The sequence below is a fragment of the Mastomys coucha genome, unplaced genomic scaffold (genome assembly GCF_008632895.1).
Source record: "Mastomys coucha isolate ucsf_1 unplaced genomic scaffold, UCSF_Mcou_1 pScaffold9, whole genome shotgun sequence".
In the NCBI taxonomy this organism is placed as follows: domain Eukaryota; kingdom Metazoa; phylum Chordata; class Mammalia; order Rodentia; family Muridae; genus Mastomys; species Mastomys coucha.
This window is the reverse complement of record NW_022196915.1, coordinates 41,593,437-41,613,569: the sequence shown is the minus strand read 5'-3', so window position 1 is coordinate 41,613,569 and position 20,133 is coordinate 41,593,437. Positions and strand designations below refer to the sequence as shown.

Here is a 20,133-nt window from a genome sequence, read left to right as displayed (position 1 = left end):
CACGCTTCTCACTGTGCCTGCGCCCCCACTGATCTGTGGTTGTGCCATTTTTCACTTGGCTCCCCACCCCATCTATATCCAGTTCTGTGACAGTGACACTTCTCAATCGAGTGATCCTTTCCGCGTACCCCAGTCCCTGTGTGTCACACCTAGACTGTTTGACCATCCACTGCTCTTCTTCAGGGTCTGTCTGTACAACTGTGGCCCTTTCAGCTACTTTGGAGTTTGCTTATCAGCCACGATTGTGGTAGTCTTCGGTCAGGGGGCCTGAGAAGTAAGGGGGATGGAGCTGATGTGCTTACCCCTGAAGACCCCAGTGCCCTTTCAACATGGGCACAACAGCCTGATGTCCACCTTTGGCAGGGAAGCCTTGGAACTTCTGACATTGTTGATCCCCTCGTTTGCCATGTGCCTTTGGGTCTCCAGTGTGTCCTCTGCTTTTCCAGGGGCTTTCCACCACATCCACGCTGACTTAATTTTCCTCCCTTCCCCCACTCTACCATTGTATATACATTTATTATTTCACCAGTTTATTTCACCTGTTTCCATATCCTTTTATCTGATGAGCTCCCTTGCATATTCTCCATCTTTGTTTCCTTTTCTCCTTGGTCAACCAAAGTTGTTGGGGGTTTGGTTTGTTTGTTTGTTTATCCCTTATCCCATCATCCAGCATTTTAACCCTAGGAGAAGATGTCACAAGCAAAGGGCTGGGAGAGAGGTACGGGTTATGTTTTGTGAAGGCACATAAACAGGCTAAGAAATCAATTTAATGATCTTCCAGGGTCATACAACTCCTTCACCTGTCAGTGCCATAGCTAACTGTCAACTTTAATTCTGAAAGGGGATATTCTCTAGGACTCTGAGCTCCACCCTACCTGGTAGCCCCGTGGCTTTTTCTTCACTTTTTAGCTCATTTTCCTTCTGGGATCCTGGTATTTTTCTCTTTGGATTCAGCAACATTCTTTATGAGACAGGTTTTATTATTCTCAGAAAACCTATCTTGTGCGAGGGCCGTGCTCATTCCATCTAAAGAATGGTAAAGGTGGATAATGGATTGGAGAGTTTATCGTGGGTTTAAATCCATCATTGTTTTTCCAGACCACAGGAGCTTAGACGGATAAAAAGATGAGGCCGATGATGGAAGGAGAAACCAGGTTCAGTAAACACACGAGTTAAAGAAATGTCTGGCCAAAGGAAACGGTGAAAATCTATGCAGAAGGAAGAGTAGGGAAGGGGAGGAACCAAGAAGCGATTAATGAAAAATTGAGCAAATGAAATAATTAAATAAATATGAGTTAATAGCTGTACAGGAGGAGAGAGAGATGAGAGAGTATCCCTGAGGAGGGGTCAACAAAAGCAATATGACGTTAATACCGTGGGGGAAGGGATGGACCGAGGAGTAAGATGAGGTGGGAGAGGGTATGGTACAAAGAAGGTTTGGACAGTGAAGGCAGGCAGGAGTGCTGGAGCAGATCAGAGCCAGAGAGCCCTGGAAAGGGAGAAGAGGAAAGAGTGAGGCATCAAAGGAAACAGACGCCTCTAGTGTGAGGGGACACACAGGCAGAGAGCTAGCACTGCAGGGGGTGAGCAATTTGGAAAAAATGGCCTGGCAGACTACCACTGGGCCCTCAGAGAGATGCTTATGAGGAAAGAAATTGCAGAGATGGAGAAGGAAGAGACTCTCACCAGCGTTCATTCTGTCAGCCTCTTCCTGTTTTACTGCCAAGCCAGGAGAACACAGAAAAGAGATGAAAAAGTATAATTCCCATTTACTGCAACTGACAGGAACTTGAATCTTCCCAGCACCTCCCACCCCTCCAGAGAACCAAACACTTCAAGCCTCTGATGTCATAAATTGCTTGGTTGCCTTGGCAACCTGACAGGGTCCCTCCTCCATGATGTCAGAAGCAGCTGGCATTACCATATTGAGACCCATACAGGAACAACTTGCCCCTCTGCGTCACATGTGGGATAGGGTTCTGGATGGAGTCATATCTGTAGGACTCCTGTCTCTGGTAGTGACTCTGCTTCTCTGAAGCTATTCTTAGCTCGGGACAATTGTCACAGACTACTTTGTGAGTGTCATAGGCTTGTCAAAACCTAACAAAAGCAAGAGGAAGTGACCTCAGGAGGCAGTAGGCAGTAAGGTTGGGATGGTAGGATAGAAAGGCATGCAAAAAAAGAAGAAGAAAGAGAAGAGAGTTAAAAATGACATCGAGGAGCAGGAAAGGAGCAGGCTTTGTGAGCTGAGGAGAGAGCTGTCGAAAGCAGCCCAAGAGGCTGATTTAGGAGTGAATGCCAAAGCTGGAAATCCAGAAGAGAAGTGGCAGAGTGTAAACAGATGCCTGAACAGAAGGAGAGTTTTGAAATGCCAGAGGGCACAGTAATACTCGGCTAAAATAAGGGAGGGGAAAGGGTCCCTATATTTTAAAGGATCAAGGCATATGTGGAAGATACAGGGCTGGTCAGTTACGTTCTGAGCCGGAGGTGCTTTCATGGAGTTTCTTTTTTTCGGGAACAGTGAGCTGGGGGTTGAGACAGGTCTCTGTAGCCCAGGCTGGCCCAGAACTTGAGATCCTCCTGCTTCAGTCTTGAGTTCTAGAACTTTAGGTCTGAGCCACCATATCTGCCTCTATTTCTAATTGTTTTGTAACACCTCAGAGTGTCTGTCACACAGAACAGGTTTTATGCATACCTGTTGAGCAGATGCTCAGAGTCTGAAAGTTATCCCAACTCTCATCCTATCTCCCAGACCTGTCTGTGTACATAATAACATTAGGAAATCAGAAACAGGGTGGAAAGCCCATCAGACCTGGGGGCAGAGAAGAGAGACAGTGCTGGGGGTGGCGGGGCTGGAGGTAGAAAGGCTGATCCTAAGGGTGGACCTGGAATAACATGAGGATAACGTGAATGGACCATGCTAGGAGCCTAGGGAAGACACAGAGGACGAAGAGGCAGATTCCAGAAAAGGTCCAGGGTTTCCAAAGAGCAGGCAAACCCCGTTCCCTATCATGAAGCTAAAGCTGAATCCGCTGTACTCGTACACAGGTGTGCAGATGTGTGCAGACGTGTATCCACAATGACCACCAAAGTTCATAAATGAACATGAGACCCATCCTAAACACCTGTCTCAAAGTGATCACAGTGACATGAGCCTTGGCTGAGTGGGTCACAGGACAAGAGATAGGAGTTAGCTGCTGCCCAAACCGTGGTGTAAACAACCCTGTTAGAAATGACCTTCACATCTGACTGCCCACTGTTGGAAAGGGGGGGGGGGAGAGAGAGAGAGAGAGAGAGAGAGAGAGAGAGAGAGAGAGAGCTCACCCTGAGTCTCAGAGCAAATCTGCAGAAATAAACCTCAGAGGAGAAAGGTGTGCTGACCAGGGCTTATGGCCTGGTCTGATCTTGCAATAAAGAATCAAAAGACTCTAATGAGTTAAGAAAACTAGCAAGAAAAGACAGGGGAGAGAGAGATCGGAAAGGAGCTCTGGGGCGAAGCTGGCTTATAATGAAGTCCTAGCATCAGAAGGGTGTGGAGGGAGAAGACAGTGGCAGCTATGTGTACTGTCAGCAGCCGCCACTGACTTGGGCAGCTCATATTTTGCAGCAGGTGACAAGCTGTCGACACGGCGGTCCTTTACCTCACTGTTAGAAACTCATTTCATTGATTTTTCCATCTTTCTTCTCAGGCTCCTCACACTAAGCTTCAGGCATCCTACCACCCGCTTTTCCAGTACCACTTTGCTCCCTGGGAAAGCTTAGTGAACTAATGGCTCTGCCTATCTCTTTTCCACCCACCCCTAGTTGGGGAGGCAGGGGTAAAAGATTTGGAGACATTGTCCAGATGGTGGACCTACTGTGTTAAGTTTTAATGGTGGTTAGGGAATAGTGGTATAGGGAAGTCTGTTTTTGAGACAAGATTCTACTATATAGAGGCTAGCCTGGAACTTGCTACAAAGACCAGGCTAGCCTTTACTGACAGTGATTCTCTTCTGCCTCTGCCTCTGCCTCTGCCTCTACCTCCTGAATGCTGAAAGGACATTCTTTTTAAGTTTTTATCTTTGGGGGTGGGTAGAGGGGAGGGTCTCATGTAGCCCAGGCCTCAGACTCACTACATATCAAAGGTTGGTCTTGAACTCCTGATCCTTTCTTGCCTCTCCCTCCCAAATGAGGGATCACAGGCATGTAGCATTATGTCTGGTTTCTGTTTCCTCCCAGGGCAGCTCAGCACATTTTCTTTTCCCCTCCAGAAGTCCGGTGAGAGAACTGGAGATTCCCCCCTGTGTCTGGGCAAGAACACAGGATAATTTCAGAGCTAAGGTTCAGGCCTCGGAATCTGCAGTAGAGACATCCACCAGAATTACGTATGCGATATATGCTTAGGAGACCATAACTGCCTGGGGTGTGTGAAGCCCCAGTGTAGGACAGGGTATATGCATGTAGGGTTTGTAGCATGCTGAGGTGCCAAGCTGATGGGGCAGGATGGATGTGGGCCATAAACGTTTAAGTGTAGACATTTCGCCTCTGCAGCCTCCAGTCACAGCTAACTACTCTTACCCTCTCCCCTTGGGATTCGGTTTAAGCGGAAGGTCAAGAGTCAGTTGCCAGTCACTTGGCTTCTTAATGAAGGAAGGCAGATGATTGGACTGTTTCCTTGGAGGAAAAAAAATAGAGTAAATTTTTCCATACTCAAAATTTTCATTCCTTGCTTTGTTGGCTACCCAAGCCAAAGGCCCTCTGCCCCTCTCTTCTTCTAACCCTCAAGCTCCAGGCTCCTCTCTCCACCCACAGGCCTCTTCCATCCATTGCTGCCTCCATCCTGTGTTTAGAAAACTGGCCTGTGTGTGCCATGGGAACCCTTCTTCCACCCCTGGCTTCTTCAAATTCTGTATTTTCTGAAAGGCCAGAGGTGCATCCTGGTGCTTTAGGGGCATAGGGCACTGGAGAGTAGAGAGGAGAGGCCTTAACTCAGTGCTAGGTCAGTCCTGAGTTCAAGCCTTGCTGGTTATGACCCTTATGGGAGGAACTGAAGTGGCAAATTAACCAATATAATGAAGTCGCTGCATTTTGTTTGCCTTTGCTGGTTTCCCCTGGAGATCTGTCCTCTGGCCAGACAGGGCAGTGTGGGGGAGGGGAAGGACAGCAGAGGTGAAGGGCAGGGGAAGGGTGCCCAAGAAGATAGAGAGAAGGAAGCCTGGAGGACAGACATCTTGTGGAGGAGGACGAATGTTAGGCAGTCCAGAGATGGAGGCAAGGAGACAGAAGAGAGGAGAGGGGTGAACATTGAGAAGAACAATGGGGACCAGGAAAGAGAAGCCCAGAGGAAAGCAGGGGAAAAAAAGAGGGAGCCGGAGAGGTGAACTATAATGGCGAGCAGTGGGGAAGAACGTGGCCAAAGCTATGAGAGCTGCAGCTGGTGGGGCCTGTGGGCGGGGCCTTATCTCCATCGCTAATGGCTGTGAAATGAGGTTAGCGCCATTAGAAGCAGCAAGAGTGTAACGAGATCACACTCATTAGGGATGGGCCATCCTAGTAATTACCACCACCCCAAACACTCTGAGCCAGCCGGCCACCAAGCACTAGCAGGCCCACTGCAGCGTGCTACATGATGCAGAATGGAAAGCTAGGGCAAACATAGGTGTCGGCCCAGGACCCTAGAGCATGCCTGCCCGAGGTGAACATATTCACTAGCCCCCAAAGAGATAGATTTCAAATATCCCCCTTCAGGAAATAAGGCGTGGGAATGGAAATAAGGCACTCGAATAGAAAGTGGTCCTTATTTTATTGACTCATCACATCCAGAGTATTAGGCTAGAAGGGGAAAGAGGGGCAAAACTCTATGACATACCACTTCCTGTTCTTTGCAACGCGTGAGAAGACCTGAGCAGAGGCTCTAAACCGCACAGCTCCTCTACATATTTACGGAACAGAACCAGAATCCGACACTGGGCCCCTCTGACTGCAGAGGCTGAGGGATTGCTACTCCTATACTTCCAGCCCCAAGTCTGTTTTCTGTTTCGTTTCATATTTAAGTAACATCAGACTTATAGATACACATGCAGACTGTTAGCTTTTTTAAAAATTATCTTTTATTATGTGTGTATGGAGGTCAGAGGTCAACTCTGTGGAGTTGGTTCCCTCCCTCCATCTTTACGTAGGTTCTCAGGATCAAACTCAGACTGTCCAACCTGTAGCACAAACATCTTTACCTGATGAACCATCTCTCCAACTCCGAACATTAAGAGACATAGGCACACACATTATCCTTCAAATAGCCCTACCCAGCCTCCAACTCCTCTGCACCTTCAAGCTCAAAGAGGAGCACAGCAGCGCACACACAAGGGCAGCAGAACACTTCAAGCTGCGTGCCTGGCAAGAGCAGGAGCCCTGTGGCAGGGTGCCCAAGTTCCAGGCTCATCCTACCTTACTACTTATTATTACTATCATTATTGCCATTGAAACAGGGCCTTACTACGTAATTCTGACAGGCTTCAAACTCAGTGATACACCTGCCTCTGCCTCCCTAGTGCTAGGATTAATATATATGTATATAAAATATATGTTTATAATTTATGTTTATAGGCATATATTAAATTTGTATATGTGAACACACAAGGGAGTACATACAGTCACACACAGAAATTGTCTGTTCTCAGCTGGGCAGTGGTGGTGCATGCCTTTAATCCCAGCACTTGGGAGGCAGAGGCAGGCGGATTTCTGAGTTCGAGGCCAGCCTGGTCTACAGAGTGAGTTCCGGGACAGCTAGTTCTATACAGAGAAACCCTGTCTTGAAAAATAAAAAAAAAATTTAAAAATTTAAAAAAAAAAGAAAGAAAAGAAAGAAAGGAAAGGAGAAAGAAAGAAGAAAGAAAGAAAAAAGAAATCGTCTGTTCTCCCTTCACACCATGTGGGGACCAAGGATCAAACCCAAACATCAGGCTTGGCAGCCAAGTGCCATTACCCACTGAGCCATTGTGATTGCTTTAGCTACAGGCTGAGTATCTTCTGTCCCCAGTGCAAGAGAATCAGAGACATACAAAGTGCACAGTAGATAACTTAGAGACCCCCAGTCTAAACATGAAAATCATGTTTCATATATATCCTATAAACATGTATTACTGGGGAATTGATTCCTTTTTTATGGGTTCTTAGTTTTATTGGAAGGAGAATTTAAAAACAAAGCCAAGTTATGTTGGCACATGCCTTTTAATCCCAGCCCTCAGGAGGCAGAGGCAGACTGGAGCTCATGAATTCAAGGCCAGCCTGGTCTACATTTGGAGTTCCAGGTCAACCAGATCTACATAGTGAGATTCTGTCTTTGAGAAAAAAAGGGGGCTGGAGAGATGGCTCAGCGGTTAAGAGCACTGACTGCTCTTCCAAAGGTCCTGAGTTCAAATCCCAGCAACCACATGGTGGCTCACAACCATCTGTAATGAGATCTGATGCCCTCTTCTGGTGTGTCTGAAGACAGCTACAGTGTACTAACATATAATAAATAAATAAATCTTTGCTGGGCGGTGGTGGCACACACCTTTAGTCCCAACACTTGGGAGGCAGAGGTAGACGGATTTCTGAGTTGGAGGCCAGCCTGGTCTACAGAGTGAGTTCCAGGACAGCCAGGGCTATACAGAGAAAAACCCTGTCTTGAAAAACCAAAAAAGAGAAAAAAAAAAAAAAAAAGCAAACAGCTTCGAGAAAAAAAAAATTTTAAATGGCCTTAAAAAGAAGCTCGAGGGCCATTTCATTAAAATATGAGAAAATGACAAGACAGGCAAATTGAAAATCCGGGTAGCTTTAAGAGAAAGTTGAGAAAGAGAGAAAACTGTGCGTTTTGAGTTACATAGATCAGCCATAGGTCTGCAAGAAGGCGCAGATGTTAGAGGACTTCAGAGAAATCAGCCGGAGAGCCCAGGGAGCTAGAGCACGCATGCTTAGCATCCTGGCAAGTGTCCAAGAAAAGATTGGAAGGAGAAAAGAAAAAGTTAGACTTTTGAGTCAGAACTCAGGAAGGAACACAGGCAGATTAGCCATGAACCTCCAAGCAACTGCACTACAGAGGGGCTTCTGAGACCTAAGGAGTACGCTAGCTCATTGAAGGGGTAGTTATTCTTCACATTTTCTTCACTTGTCTTCAGGTGAATCAGCTTTCCTAAGGGGGTTGGGAGATGTATCCTGGCCAGGCGACTAGCAGGCTAAGTTGGATTGACTGTAAAGGGAGAGGGCAGTTGTGTGTGATGTCCTAATATTTAAGGCAAGCCAGAACGTTTCCTCTCCACCCAGGGCCAGAGAAGAACTCAGACTCCATGCCTCTGAACAGGAAGAATTAGCTTTCCTCAGTATGGCCCTTAGCAAAGTGATGTTCCCACCCTTTCATAAGGTAATAGAGATGGAGTCCATCTTCAAAGACCTCCAGGCCTGTTCGCCTGCTTATGCCTGTCTAATTGCCTGACATTATAGCCAGGGGATTTTTGTTTTTTTTTTAGTTTTTAGAAGTTTGTTTTGTTTTTCTAGACCGGTCTCACTTATGTAACCCTGGCTTGCCTAAACCAGGCTATCCCTGAACTCCTAGAGATCCGCCCCGCCTCTGTGTCTATGTGGGACACTTGTGTTGGGTTCCCTGGAGCTAGTTATAGAGGATTGTACCAGCCATGTGGATGCTGGGACCCTCTGGAAGGACAGCAAGTATTCTTAATCATTTTGCCATCTCTGCAGCCCCCCGAAGGAAACGGGGAGTCTTCTACAATATTTGAGTGTACCTGTGTTATGTCTATGACTCATGGACATAGTATAAATCATGTATAAAGTACTAGGATCAGATTGCTGCTCAAAATTAATTTTAAAACATTTTGGACTTTCTCTTTCTTTTTTTTTTTTTTATTTCTTTGTTTGAGACAAGTCCTACCACTCTGTAGCCCAGGCTAGCTTACACCCACTATCTAACTCAGGGTGTCCTCAACTCACGGCAGTCCTGCTCCTCCTGAATGCTGAGGTTATGAGCATGGGCCACCAAGCCTGGGAGGGTTTGTTTATGCCTCTCAGTGCTGAATATTAACCCAAGGCGTCATGCGTGTGAGGTGAGCACTCCACTACAATAGACACCTAGCCCATACTTTGGGTTTTTAGAATAGAGATGTTCAAACTGCAGTCATTGTGGTAATATGATTTATTTCTTCATCTGTTTGTTTATTTAGTAGTATTTAGGATTGAACCGGGCTTCATACATGCTAGGCAAATGTTTTTACTACTGAGCTATAAGCCAGGCCCCTATGTAACTCTGTATAGCCAAGGTTGGCTTTGAACTCCTGGTTCTTTTGTTGCCATCTCCTGAGTGCTGGGCTTACATGCGTATACCACCAAGCTAGGCATCTTAAAATAACAGTCTGTAGCCCAGACCTTCTCAAGCTTATAGTCTCAGTCTCCCAGTAGCTGGGATTATAGGTGAGACTGCTACATAGTATTAAAATGACATCATTACATCGCAGACGCTCACATCAAATTGGAGAACCAGGAACACATAACAGACCTTACTTACTGTGGTATTTTTCTGAACTCAGAGAATCTTCCAGAGATGGCCTGTGCCTGGATCAAATAAGATGGTGAGTCCAGATTTAAGGGCACCAGCCTCTGCCCCTTTGCTTCCAAGTGCTCCTACAAAAGAAAGGTTCTGAGCTGGCTTCAAGCAACCATCCAAACCCAAGGCGTGTGGAACATAGGCTGCCCTGAGCTCTGAGTCTCACAGAGATTCGAGAGATGCCTGAGCAGTTAGTAGTGTTGCTGTTCTTCCAGAGTTCAGTTCCTAGGGGCCTGCACTGGGCAACTTACAACTGCCTAGATCTACAGCTCCTGGGGGGAGTCTGATATCCCCTCTTCGGGCTCCCTCAAGCAACCTCACACTGACATACACATATACAGAATAGTTTTTTTTTTAAATGATTAAACAGCCCTGTTTAACCAAAGCAATCTTATGCTACGACCCTAGGACATCTAATGTCTAGTCATCAAATGAAATGCTGGGGCAGGACTCTCTTCTGACACCCACCTCTACCAGCAGTGAACATGCCTAGAAACTATGACCATGTTAATATGTATGGCTTCACCCAGCTCCTTACCACCCACCTCTGTCTTCCTCTTGAGTCTTCCCTTTCCCTCCTCACCTACTACCAGGTCCCCTCAAGTCCACCTTAATCGTCTTGCAAGGTATAGAATAGCCTCCTGGTAGCCTTCCTCTCTAGGGACATCGCACCACCCAGCCTGAAAGACTGCAGTATTTACATATGCAAATCATGATACTTTGCCGGCTCCTCCTTACTCCTGGGCCTCTTTCTCAGCTTTAACTGTCTCTCTCTTTGTCCTCTGTGGCATTTCTTCTGCTTGCTTATTTCACTTTCCTCGGCACTCACTTTTCCCTCTCTTGCAGAACAAAATTAATCTTACACAAAGTAAGCACTTCCTAAATATTCATGAGGATGGAGAGGTCAGTAGGAAAGGTAGAATCAAAAGGGACTCTGGGATAGTGCGTTGCAATTTTCCCTTTTAAACTCATGGTAAGATTTAAAGAGAGAGAAATTATTTTAAATGTAAGGGAATCCGGGCATAAGGTCACTGGCCTGTCATCTTCGATACTTGGGAGGCTAAAGTAGGAGTAGCACAGGTTTTGGCTTGCTTGGGCTCCAGAGTTCAAGGCCATCCTAAGCAGCTTAGTCAGATCCCATCTCAAAACACTAGAGGGACTAGCAAGTAGTGTGGTTCAGTGCACAGAGTCACCTGTCACCAAGCATGTTGACCCGCCCTGGGTGCCTGTGTACTCCACACACACAGTAAATAAATATTTTTAGAAGATTGATATTTTCTTTAAAAAGAATGTAAAATCAAAGGACTGTTTGGATATGGTAGTACACACCTTTAATTCCAGTACTTGGGCTGCCGAGGCAGGAGGATCACTGTGAGTTCAAGGACAAACCTGGTCTTCAGAGAGAGTTTTAGACTTACCAGGGCTATATGATGAGACTGTGTCTCAGGGAGAAAAGGGGGGGATAGGGGGAGATGGCTGAGTCATTGAGATCACTTACTGCTCTTGCCAAGAACCCCGTTTCCAGCGATTCAGTCCAGTGATTCACAACGGCCTGTAACTCCAGATCCAAAGTGAATCAGATGCCTTTGACCTTCACCAGTACCTGCCGGCGCACACACATAGGTGTACACACACACACACACACACACACACACACACAATTAAAATAATAAAAACAAATCTTTAAAATAAAAGGTCTGCCTATGTAGCTCAGTGGGAAAGCAATTGTCTCTTGAGACCCTAGATTCAGTCCCTACAACCACACACAAAAAAGGAATCTATTACAAAGTAAATTCAGGGAGAGGCCCTACGAGTTTGGGCTCAGTATTAGCTGCTTCCCTAGCCTGAGTGTGAGCTGGGGAAGCATTCCCCTTTTGCTCTGAGATGATGGGTGTCTCCGTATGCAACAGCCAAAAGCTAAGGGTGGAGCTCAGAGGTAAGCCCCTACCCCAGGATATGCAAGGCCCCAAGTTCAAGCCCTAGCACCAGAATGATAAACAAAGGCCAAGTAAGACTTGAGTTCCGCCAACCTCCTAGTGAACCCATGCCTGTCATCCCACTTGGGAAGCTGAGGCAGAAGGATCATGGGTAATCTACCGCCAGCCTGGGCTTTAGAGCAAGATGCTATCTCGGAGAGGGAGGGGGAAAAAGGGGGAGGGACGGTAGGAGGGGCAAGCAAACAAGTGAACTGTGGGAGGACTAGGTGTGAATCCTGCCCATCTATTCTGCTTCCATTGAGAGTTGAGCAGGAGGGATGCCAGCATATATGCATAATATATGCTCTGCCCCAAGGGAGGGGATGGCCAAGCAGAGGGTAGAGCATGGCCCTCGCTGACACCCAGGCCATGCACTCTGTATGTGGGCTTTATGGCCCTCACACCATTACTCCCAGGTTTCCACATAAGGAAAATAGTCTGGCTAAGTCTTGCCAAGGTTGCCTGCTGGTGAGTCCTGGAGCCAGCATGACCTCTTACCATGATGTAAATAAAGCTCAGGGCTGGGAGTGTCTTGGTGCCCGAGCTGTTGCTACAAAACCTTTTGTCCTTCACTGGGCCCGAGGAAATGGAGAGGGACAGGTTTTGTTTATGGTTTTAAGAGGAGAGCTGGAGCTTGGTGATGTTACCTTTGTGACCAGCAGGGGGCACTGGTGCTTCTCTTCCTCCTAATCCAACCCAGGTGGGGCTTGGAGGGAACCACCCTGGGCCACCTTGGCCTCAAATTCTGTGGAGCCTCTAACTCCATTTCCATGCTCTGCCTTTGCCCCCCTGTCTCCAGGACTTCTCTAGTTGTCTGTCACTTTTACATCCTGCAGGGTCTCAAAGCCTGCCTTAAAGATCTTACACTTGTACGCCAAACCTCAAATCCAAGCCTTTCTATTTCTACCTCCTGATATATACTATATATACATATATGTGTGTGTATGTATACATATATATGGTCAGTAATTATGACTGCCTTGTGTTTTCAGGACAGCAGTTCCTTTCGTGCCTTGAAAGCACACCCTTGCTTCTCTTTCCAAGTAACAGGCAGACAGGAAAAGCAGGCGGAAGGGGAAAGGAGACAGTTCCCGGAATGAAAAGCCTGTTACTCCAGAGCCTTGCCTTATCCCTTCCTCTCCACTTCACCCTGGTGAGCAGCTAGAACGGGAGGGGAGCATGGAAGGGCCACAGGGAGCTCCCAAGACTGAGGGCCGCTTTAGAGCTGTCCATCCATCCATCTTTCGGGGGCAACTACACCCTCAGAATTCTCCACCCTCCCCAGACTCCAGGGCTCCCTCCTTCCATCCCCCGTGGTGGCAGCAGCCTTGTAATTTAAAGCTCTCCCTGTCGCCTCTAATGCGATCCTCTCGTTTTATTGACTCTCTCTGCCGACTGTGGCGCCCCTTCACATCAATCTCCGCTCTAATCACAAGGCTGCCACCGCCTGCTCTGCGGAGGCCCAGCCCTTTACTGTCCCCACCTCCAGAACACCAGCCGCCTTAGCTCTCATTCCATCTGAGCTGTAATGTCAGGGGCTGTGGCAGCTGCCTTCTGCCTCTACCCTCCGGTGAGACCAGGCCAACAGGAGAGCTGCTCTTAAGAAATGCTGGGAACCATGGGAAGAAATGGCCGTGGGATGGGGTGACTGAGAATCTAGGCTAGGGGTAGGTAGATGGGCCCTGACTTCTAGAGGCTTCCTTGCCATCAACTGTTCAGGACAAGAAGGGCAAAACAAAACACAGAAGGGACCTGGAGATTCAGAGAGAGGAGTCAGAAGAGGGGGGAGCGGGAGGATTAAAAGCGGGGAGCACCCTGACCACAAAAGTCTAATCAATAGTGTGTGGTGGGGAGAAACTGCGGAGAAAGGGCCGAGGGGAATGGGTAGGAGGATACGTGAGGCAGAGATAAATTTGCAATTGAAATTCTCTCCTGAAGAGGAGGGGTAGACTGGGAGGTAGGGAAGAGATTTGCAATTTTAAACAGCCACCAGCTGACCTACCCGGCCGTGTTACGGGTCTCACCCACAAGCTGAGCTCTTTTGGTTTCTACTTAGCAATCAGTGACCCTTCTCTACTTGGGAGAATTAAAATTTTAGAGAGAGGAGGGATCTGGGAGGTACTCCAGGGTCCGGTCCTATTCAGGCAGCCTCTGAACTGTGATGTAGCGCTGTGAGTGGAGAGCCAAGAGGGAGCTGATAAGCGGGGCTCGGTCTGCTGCCCTGGCAGGTGAGTGAAAGGGCCCACCGTGTCAACCCTCAGCTCTTCCTAGCAAGTGGGGCCCAACCTGTGGAAATGACAACCCTCGCAAACCAACAAACTTACCATCCTCTGTCCCACCAAGGATCTCCAGAAGGAATGCCAGGGCTCCACCCCCAGTCCCATCCTGCTTCTTCACTTCCCTTTGATTCCTCTCTTCAACTCTTTTTACCAGGTACTTATTTGCATCTCATTAGCATGTTAATCCTGCCCCTCCACGTTCCTGAAGGTTCTGACTCAGGCCTAGCTGGATTCCCAGGGGCCTGGGAATAGTCTTTAAGGCAACCAGGCACCTGGGCCAAGGACCTAAATCAAATCCAGGAATCTGGAGATGAGGGTTAAAGATGGCGTAAGGAGAAGAGGCCATCCCCTCACCCTTTTCCTGAAGCAGTGTGGCCTGAACATTAGACAGTTTATCATTAGAGATCTGTTGTTGATTCAGAGAGAGAGAGAGAGAGAGAGAGGAGTTGGATGGATGCTTGCTTGGGAACTGATAATTTTGGGGAAGGCTTGACAGCTCCTCTCACACATAAACCAACCTACCCTCCCCCCCACCCCCCCCCCCACCAACCAACTCCCTCTATCTCTCCAGGGTCTCATGTATCCTAGGCTGGTCTTGAACTTGCTATGTAGGCAGGACTTCTGACCCTCCTGCCTCTACTGCCAGAGTACTGGAACTACAAGCGTGAACCTACCCTCAACCCCTAATTGATGCAGAGTTGGGAACTGAGCCCAGGACTTCGTGCATGCTAAGCAGTCATACTGTGCACTAAGCTGTTCCCCCACTTTGGAGCCCAGTTACTCTCAGTAGCTCATTTAACCCTTGAGGATGCTGTGCGATGCAGTGAGGCCCTGATACGTCTTTAGCTGGTGCTCTAAACACGTTAACAGCTGCTAGTACCATCATTACTAGGACTTGCTACTAATATTTGTATCTTCAGTTTGGAGAGTTAGAGAGGGCTACAACTAGCCAAGGAAATTCCTCAAACTCAGCATGTCCCGACCAGTCTGGATCTGGGAATACAGTGGAGAAAGACTCGTGCCAAGAAAAGCAAAAAGACTTTGACTAGGGGCTGGACCTGGGGATCTTTCCTAGGATTCATTCATTTGAAAGATAGTTATTAGCATGACAGCACATCCCTGTAATGCCAGCATTTGGACAGTAGAGGCAGGAGGATTCAAAGGTATTCTCAACTAGTTGAAATTAGGGCTATAGCCTGGGTTATATTCAAACTAGAATGTCTGTAGAGAGATAGAAAGCAGACAGGCTCTTGTGGAATTAACCCTCTAGAAGGGAAGAATTAGCCAGAAGAAATCTTTCACTAGATGGTGAAAGTCTGGGCAGGTGGACTGGAGGATGATGTGAATGTCAAGGATTCCCCAGCAGACTAAACTCTTGGGCAAGGACCAAGGAATGAAGTTGGCTGTTTGAGAGACAAGAAGGACCAAGAAAAAGAGGGAAAAGGGGAAAGGTATTGTTAAATGAAGACACTAGATTGGAGAGGACAGAGGTGGAAAGGAGCATTCCATCTGGTGTATTAGCTCAAAAAGATACCAGTGGCTCTGACCAAGATGCTGCTGGTGAGGAAGATGTGAGTGTAGGGTCTGGTGCATCCTGGAGCTTGCTGTGGAACACATAGCTTAGGCATAAGCAGAGGGATGAGTGATACCAAACTTGAGATTGCAAGATAGAGAAGAGCTGGTTTGAAAAGCAATAGTGAATTCTGATTTTACGAACACTACACATTTACATTTACATTTTACACAGCTTTAGGCCTGCTAGACTAAGTAAAGCTTCAAGTTGGCATGAGGGTACCTGAGTCTGGTGCTCAGAGAGCATAGTAGGGCTAAAGAGTCCAGGCATTCAGCCTTGCTGGGGACCCCGAGATCTTACGGCACTGTTTTTCCCATGCCTCCCTACAGGGTACTGGCTGTCACGCTGAAATGAACCCTCAGCAGCCCTCCGTCTACCATGGCTACCCTTAACTCAGCCTCTTCTTCCGGTACTGTTCCTTCCCCTGGGCACGATGTTCCATCACCACCTCCAGAGACCTCCTCCTCCTCTAGCACCTCTGATCCTGCCACCAAAGATCCCCCTGATGCCCCCTCCACCTCTGAAAGCATAAGGTCCTCAGAGCCAGGGGGAGAGCGTCTGGAGTCAGGCAGTGACCTTGATCCACCAAAGGAGATTGGAGAGCCCCAAGAAGAACCTGGCTGTGGTCACATCGAACCAAAGGACCTTGGGGTGGCAAAGGAGGAGGAAGGAACCCTTCCTTTGGACCTTAGCAACCACTTATTCTTTGCAGCAGGAGGCCAGGCCTACCTACTGGCCAGCCTGCCCCTGCCTGGTGGCCGTGAACTCTCGTTACCAAAGGGCTTCCCCTGGGATGAGGCAAGCGTCAAGGAAGAGCCCAGCCTGCCCCTCCTTGCCCACTTCCCCTCCTCACACCTTACCACCCTTCACATCCAACATGGCTTTGACCCAATCCAAGGCTTTAGCTCTTCTGACCAAATTTTGTCCCACGATACCTCAGCGCCATCTCTGGCTGCCTGTGAGGGAAGGGATGGATCCTTCTGGAGCTACCAGTTGGTTCCAAACCCAACCGAAGATCCCAAAGATGGCCCCCTGGGGAGCCGACGGGGAGACCACAGGGCAATGTTCTGGATCTGCCTTCTGTGCCGCCTGGGTTTCGGCAGGCTCCAGACCTTTGTAGGTCACACACTTTCTCATGGAGTGAAGCTGACCCCTGCCCACCACCAGGGCCTGCTGGGCAGCCCAGCCGTACTTCAGGAGGGTCATGATGGCGGCATGGCCTTCCTAAGCTTTCTGGAACCAAAACTTCTTACTTGCCCTTCTCCTGAAGTACCTGACACCAGCACAGTAACCGTGAAGACAAATGGAGCCCAGGCTGAGGACGGCCCCCCAGAGGCAGACATTCAAGCCCTCATTCTCCCCGTTGAAGAGGTTATGGCCCTCAGCCCGCCATCCCCACCCACAGCCCTAGCCACATGGGACCCCAGCCCAACCCAAGCCAAAGAATCGCCAGTATCAAGAGGCGAGGCAGGGCCAGACTGGTTCCCTGAGGGGCAGGAAGAGGATGGAGGGCTCTGCCTCCCGCTCAACCAAAGCTCACCCACCTCTAAGGAGGTGGCAGTGCTCCCAGCTCCAGCAGGCTCTCCTGAAGACACCAGTGACCCGCCTCAGCCCTGTCGCCTGGCTGATGACTACACTCCAGCCCCTGCCACCTTCCAGGGCCTCAGCCTGTCCAGCCACATGTCCCTGCTGCACTCACGTAATTCCTGCAAGACTCTCAAGTGTCCCAAGTGCAACTGGCACTACAAGTACCAGCAGACGCTGGATGTGCACATGCGGGAGAAGCACCCTGAGAGCAACAGCCACTGCAGCTACTGTAGCGCTGGGGGCGCCCACCCCCGCCTCGCTCGGGGAGAGAGCTACAACTGCGGCTACAAGCCCTACCGCTGCGACGTCTGCAACTACTCCACCACCACCAAAGGCAACCTCAGCATCCACATGCAGTCTGACAAGCACCTGGCCAACCTGCAGGGCTTCCAGGCAGGGCCTGGTGGGCAGGCGAGTCCCCCGGAGGCATCCCTCCCACCCCCCTCCGTAGGGGATAAAGAGCCCAAGACCAAGTCGTCCTGGCAGTGCAAAGTGTGCAGCTACGAAACCAACATCTCCCGGAACCTGCGCATCCACATGACCTCTGAGAAACACATGCAGAACGTCCTGATGTTGCACCAAGGGCTGCCGCTTGGCCTGCCACCAGGGCTGGTGGGACCAGGACCTCCTCCCCCACCAGGGGCTGCTCCCACCAACCCCCCTGAACTCTTCCAGTACTTTGGGCCCCAGGCCTTAGGACAGCCTCAGACACCCATGCCTGGGCCTGGGCTGAGGCCAGACAAGCCCCTTGAAGCCCAGCTACTTCTCAATGGTTTCCACCACCTTGGAGCGCCTGCCCGCAAGTTCCCCACAGCTGGTAAGTCTCCTATCTGTTCCAGCCACACCTTACCCAAGTCAAATCGTATTCCTTGCCTTCTTCCAAAGGTCAGTTCCCCACTTAGGTAAACATAGCTTATTCTAATTAAGTGCCCCACCCCGCCCCTGCTCATTTCTTCCTAATCCATCTCTGTCCCCTAGCCCCTGGCAGCCTCTCCCCTGAGACCCATCTGCCACCAAGTCAGCTCCTGGGCTCCTCATCTGATGGGCTGCCCACGTCGCCATCCCCAGATGACAGCCCAGCCCTGAAGGTGTTCCGCTGCCTGGTATGCCAGGCTTTCAGCACGGACAGCCTGGAGCTGCTGCTGTACCACTGCAGCATCGGCCGGAGCCTGCCGGAAGCTGAGTGGAAGGAGGTAGCTGGGGATACCCACCGGTGCAAGCTCTGCTGCTATGGCACCCAGCTCAAGGCCAACTTCCAGCTCCACCTCAAGACCGACAAACATACTCAGAAATACCAGTTAGCAGCCCACCTCCGGGAGGGGGGCGGAGCCATGGGCACCCCTTCCCCACTGTCCCTGGGGGATGGGGCTTCTTATGGCTCTGTCTCCCCACTTCACCTGCGCTGCAACATCTGTGACTTTGAGTCCAACAGCAAGGAGAAGATGCAGCTGCACGCCCGGGGTTCAGCCCATGAAGAAAACAGCCAGATCTATAAGGTGACGTTCAGGCAGGAGGGGGCGGGAGAGGGAGGAGGAACGGGGTAGGGTGGAAGGTACAGCATAGAGAGGTGGAGGAACCCATGGACGTGAGGAACAACAGGGCAGTGTGTACCAGGATAACAAGGTGCGGGGCAGACCTGGAGAAAGACCAAAGGGCAGTGGCCTCTGAGGAGGAGAAACAGACTGGATTCAGTGTTCTGGCATGGATGCTACAGGGGTGGTTCCATCTCAAACCAGCCTGTCATGGTATCCAGGACAGAAGCAGATTCCAGGCATGCACGGGGGGACCCCAGGACTGATGGAAGAAAGAGAAGGAAATGGAGAGAACAAGCAGATGGGAAGCCATAGAAGGGTGGAGGGAGGCCACTCAGGAATGAAAGAGTCCAAGTGAGAAGGGACAGTCCCCAGAGATCTGGAGGTGTGCCTTCTACATCTGAGCTGGCCTCTTCCGTGGTTCTAGTTTCTGCTGGAAATGGAGGGAGCAGAGGCAGGGCCAGAGCCGGGGCTTTACCACTGCCTGTTGTGTGCCTGGGACACACCCTCCCGCCTAGCTCTGCTGCAACACCTCCGCACGCCTGCCCACCGAGACGCCCAGGCCCAGAGGCGGCTGCAGCTGCTACAGAATGGCCCAGTAGCTGAAGAAGGCCTCTCAGCTCTCCAGAGTATTCTGAGCTTCAGCCATGGGCGGCTTCAAACTCCTGGTGAGGAACAGGAAATGGGAGAATAAAGGCTGGACATGAGGCTGCAGATGCAAGGGGATAACAGCAAAGTAACCTAAGGAGCCATCAAAAGCAAGGAGGAAGGCGCGGAAGAACGAGGAGGCAGGATGGGGTTTCAGGGACAGGGAGGCAGGCAGGAGACAACTGGAGGACAGGAGGGAAGGAATAGTAGAGATTTTGCTGAGTAATGAACAGGAGACATCACCTGGTGGTTCTGAATAGCAACTAGTGTCCCAGCTCTATTGGCTGTGCAGGGTGACAGGCAAAAAGAAAACATAATCCATGCTAGGCCAGACTTGTTGGATGGCGATGGGAACTGTGGGCGTGGCTCAAAGTCAACAGGGGTGGGAAGAGGCCCCAACAAGTTTCCCAGCCTCTTCCTGTCTCCTAGGACGTCTTCAGCCCCAAGACTGAGCTTAGAGACCGCCACCCCCCCTTTTAGGCAGGAGAGGTTATACCAGCTGAGGCCAGGAACAGCCAGTCAGGCGCCATTCATCCAGAGGGTGCAGGAGAGCCTGGAAGGGGCTGTCAGAGGTGGACATGGGCATCTGGGCTTTGGAGAGGCCAGCAGTGGGCGAGGGCAGGGCAGGGCAGGGCAGCAGGAACCAGGAACAGGCAGCATTGACTGGTGCTAATTGAATTGCCAATACACTGGCTGGAGTTAAGTGCTGGAGGGGCCCAGATCAATAGCTAACGATCCTGGCGCAAGGCTGAATGGAGTTAAGGAACTTTTAACACTTTAATTAGGCTGCCACCGAAAATAAATTCCTACACATCTGTCAATTCTTACTTGAGTGGTAATCTCCTTGCCCATCGCCTGCCGTTCACCACTGCCGCTTCGTTCGCTCACAGTGCCCCTCCCACTACACTTGTGGAGCCTCCCAGGGTCAGTGAGGCCAGGAGGCCAAGCTTAGACCAGTCAGTCCTAT

At 49.8% G+C, this 20,133-nt stretch overlaps 1 protein-coding gene and 1 long non-coding RNA gene across 5 annotated transcripts in view; one reads left to right on the top strand and one right to left on the bottom strand.

The window, feature by feature from the left end:
- The window catches only part of Zfhx2 (zinc finger homeobox 2), a 30,535-nt gene that overhangs the window by 1,091 nt on the left and 9,311 nt on the right, over positions 1-20,133 (top strand). The window contains exons 2-5 of one of the 4 annotated variants that reach the window (XM_031362878.1): positions 13,891-13,980; positions 15,729-17,803; positions 17,965-18,482; positions 18,946-19,186. In XM_031362878.1, coding sequence (XP_031218738.1) covers positions 15,778-17,803; positions 17,965-18,482; positions 18,946-19,186 — 2,785 coding nt within the window. In that variant the 5' untranslated portion in view covers positions 13,891-13,980; positions 15,729-15,777. Of the gene's footprint in view, positions 1-12,591; positions 12,701-13,890; positions 13,981-15,728; positions 17,804-17,964; positions 18,483-18,945; positions 19,187-20,133 lie in introns of those variants that run through there. The other 3 variants (XM_031362879.1, XM_031362877.1, XM_031362880.1) reach the window with 3 other exon arrangements.
- LOC116085346 lies at positions 751-2,824 on the bottom strand. Its single transcript, XR_004116507.1, has 2 exons — positions 1,687-2,824; positions 751-1,208 (listed from the first exon to the last, which is right to left on the bottom strand). It is a non-coding gene; the product is annotated as an uncharacterized LOC116085346 (long non-coding RNA).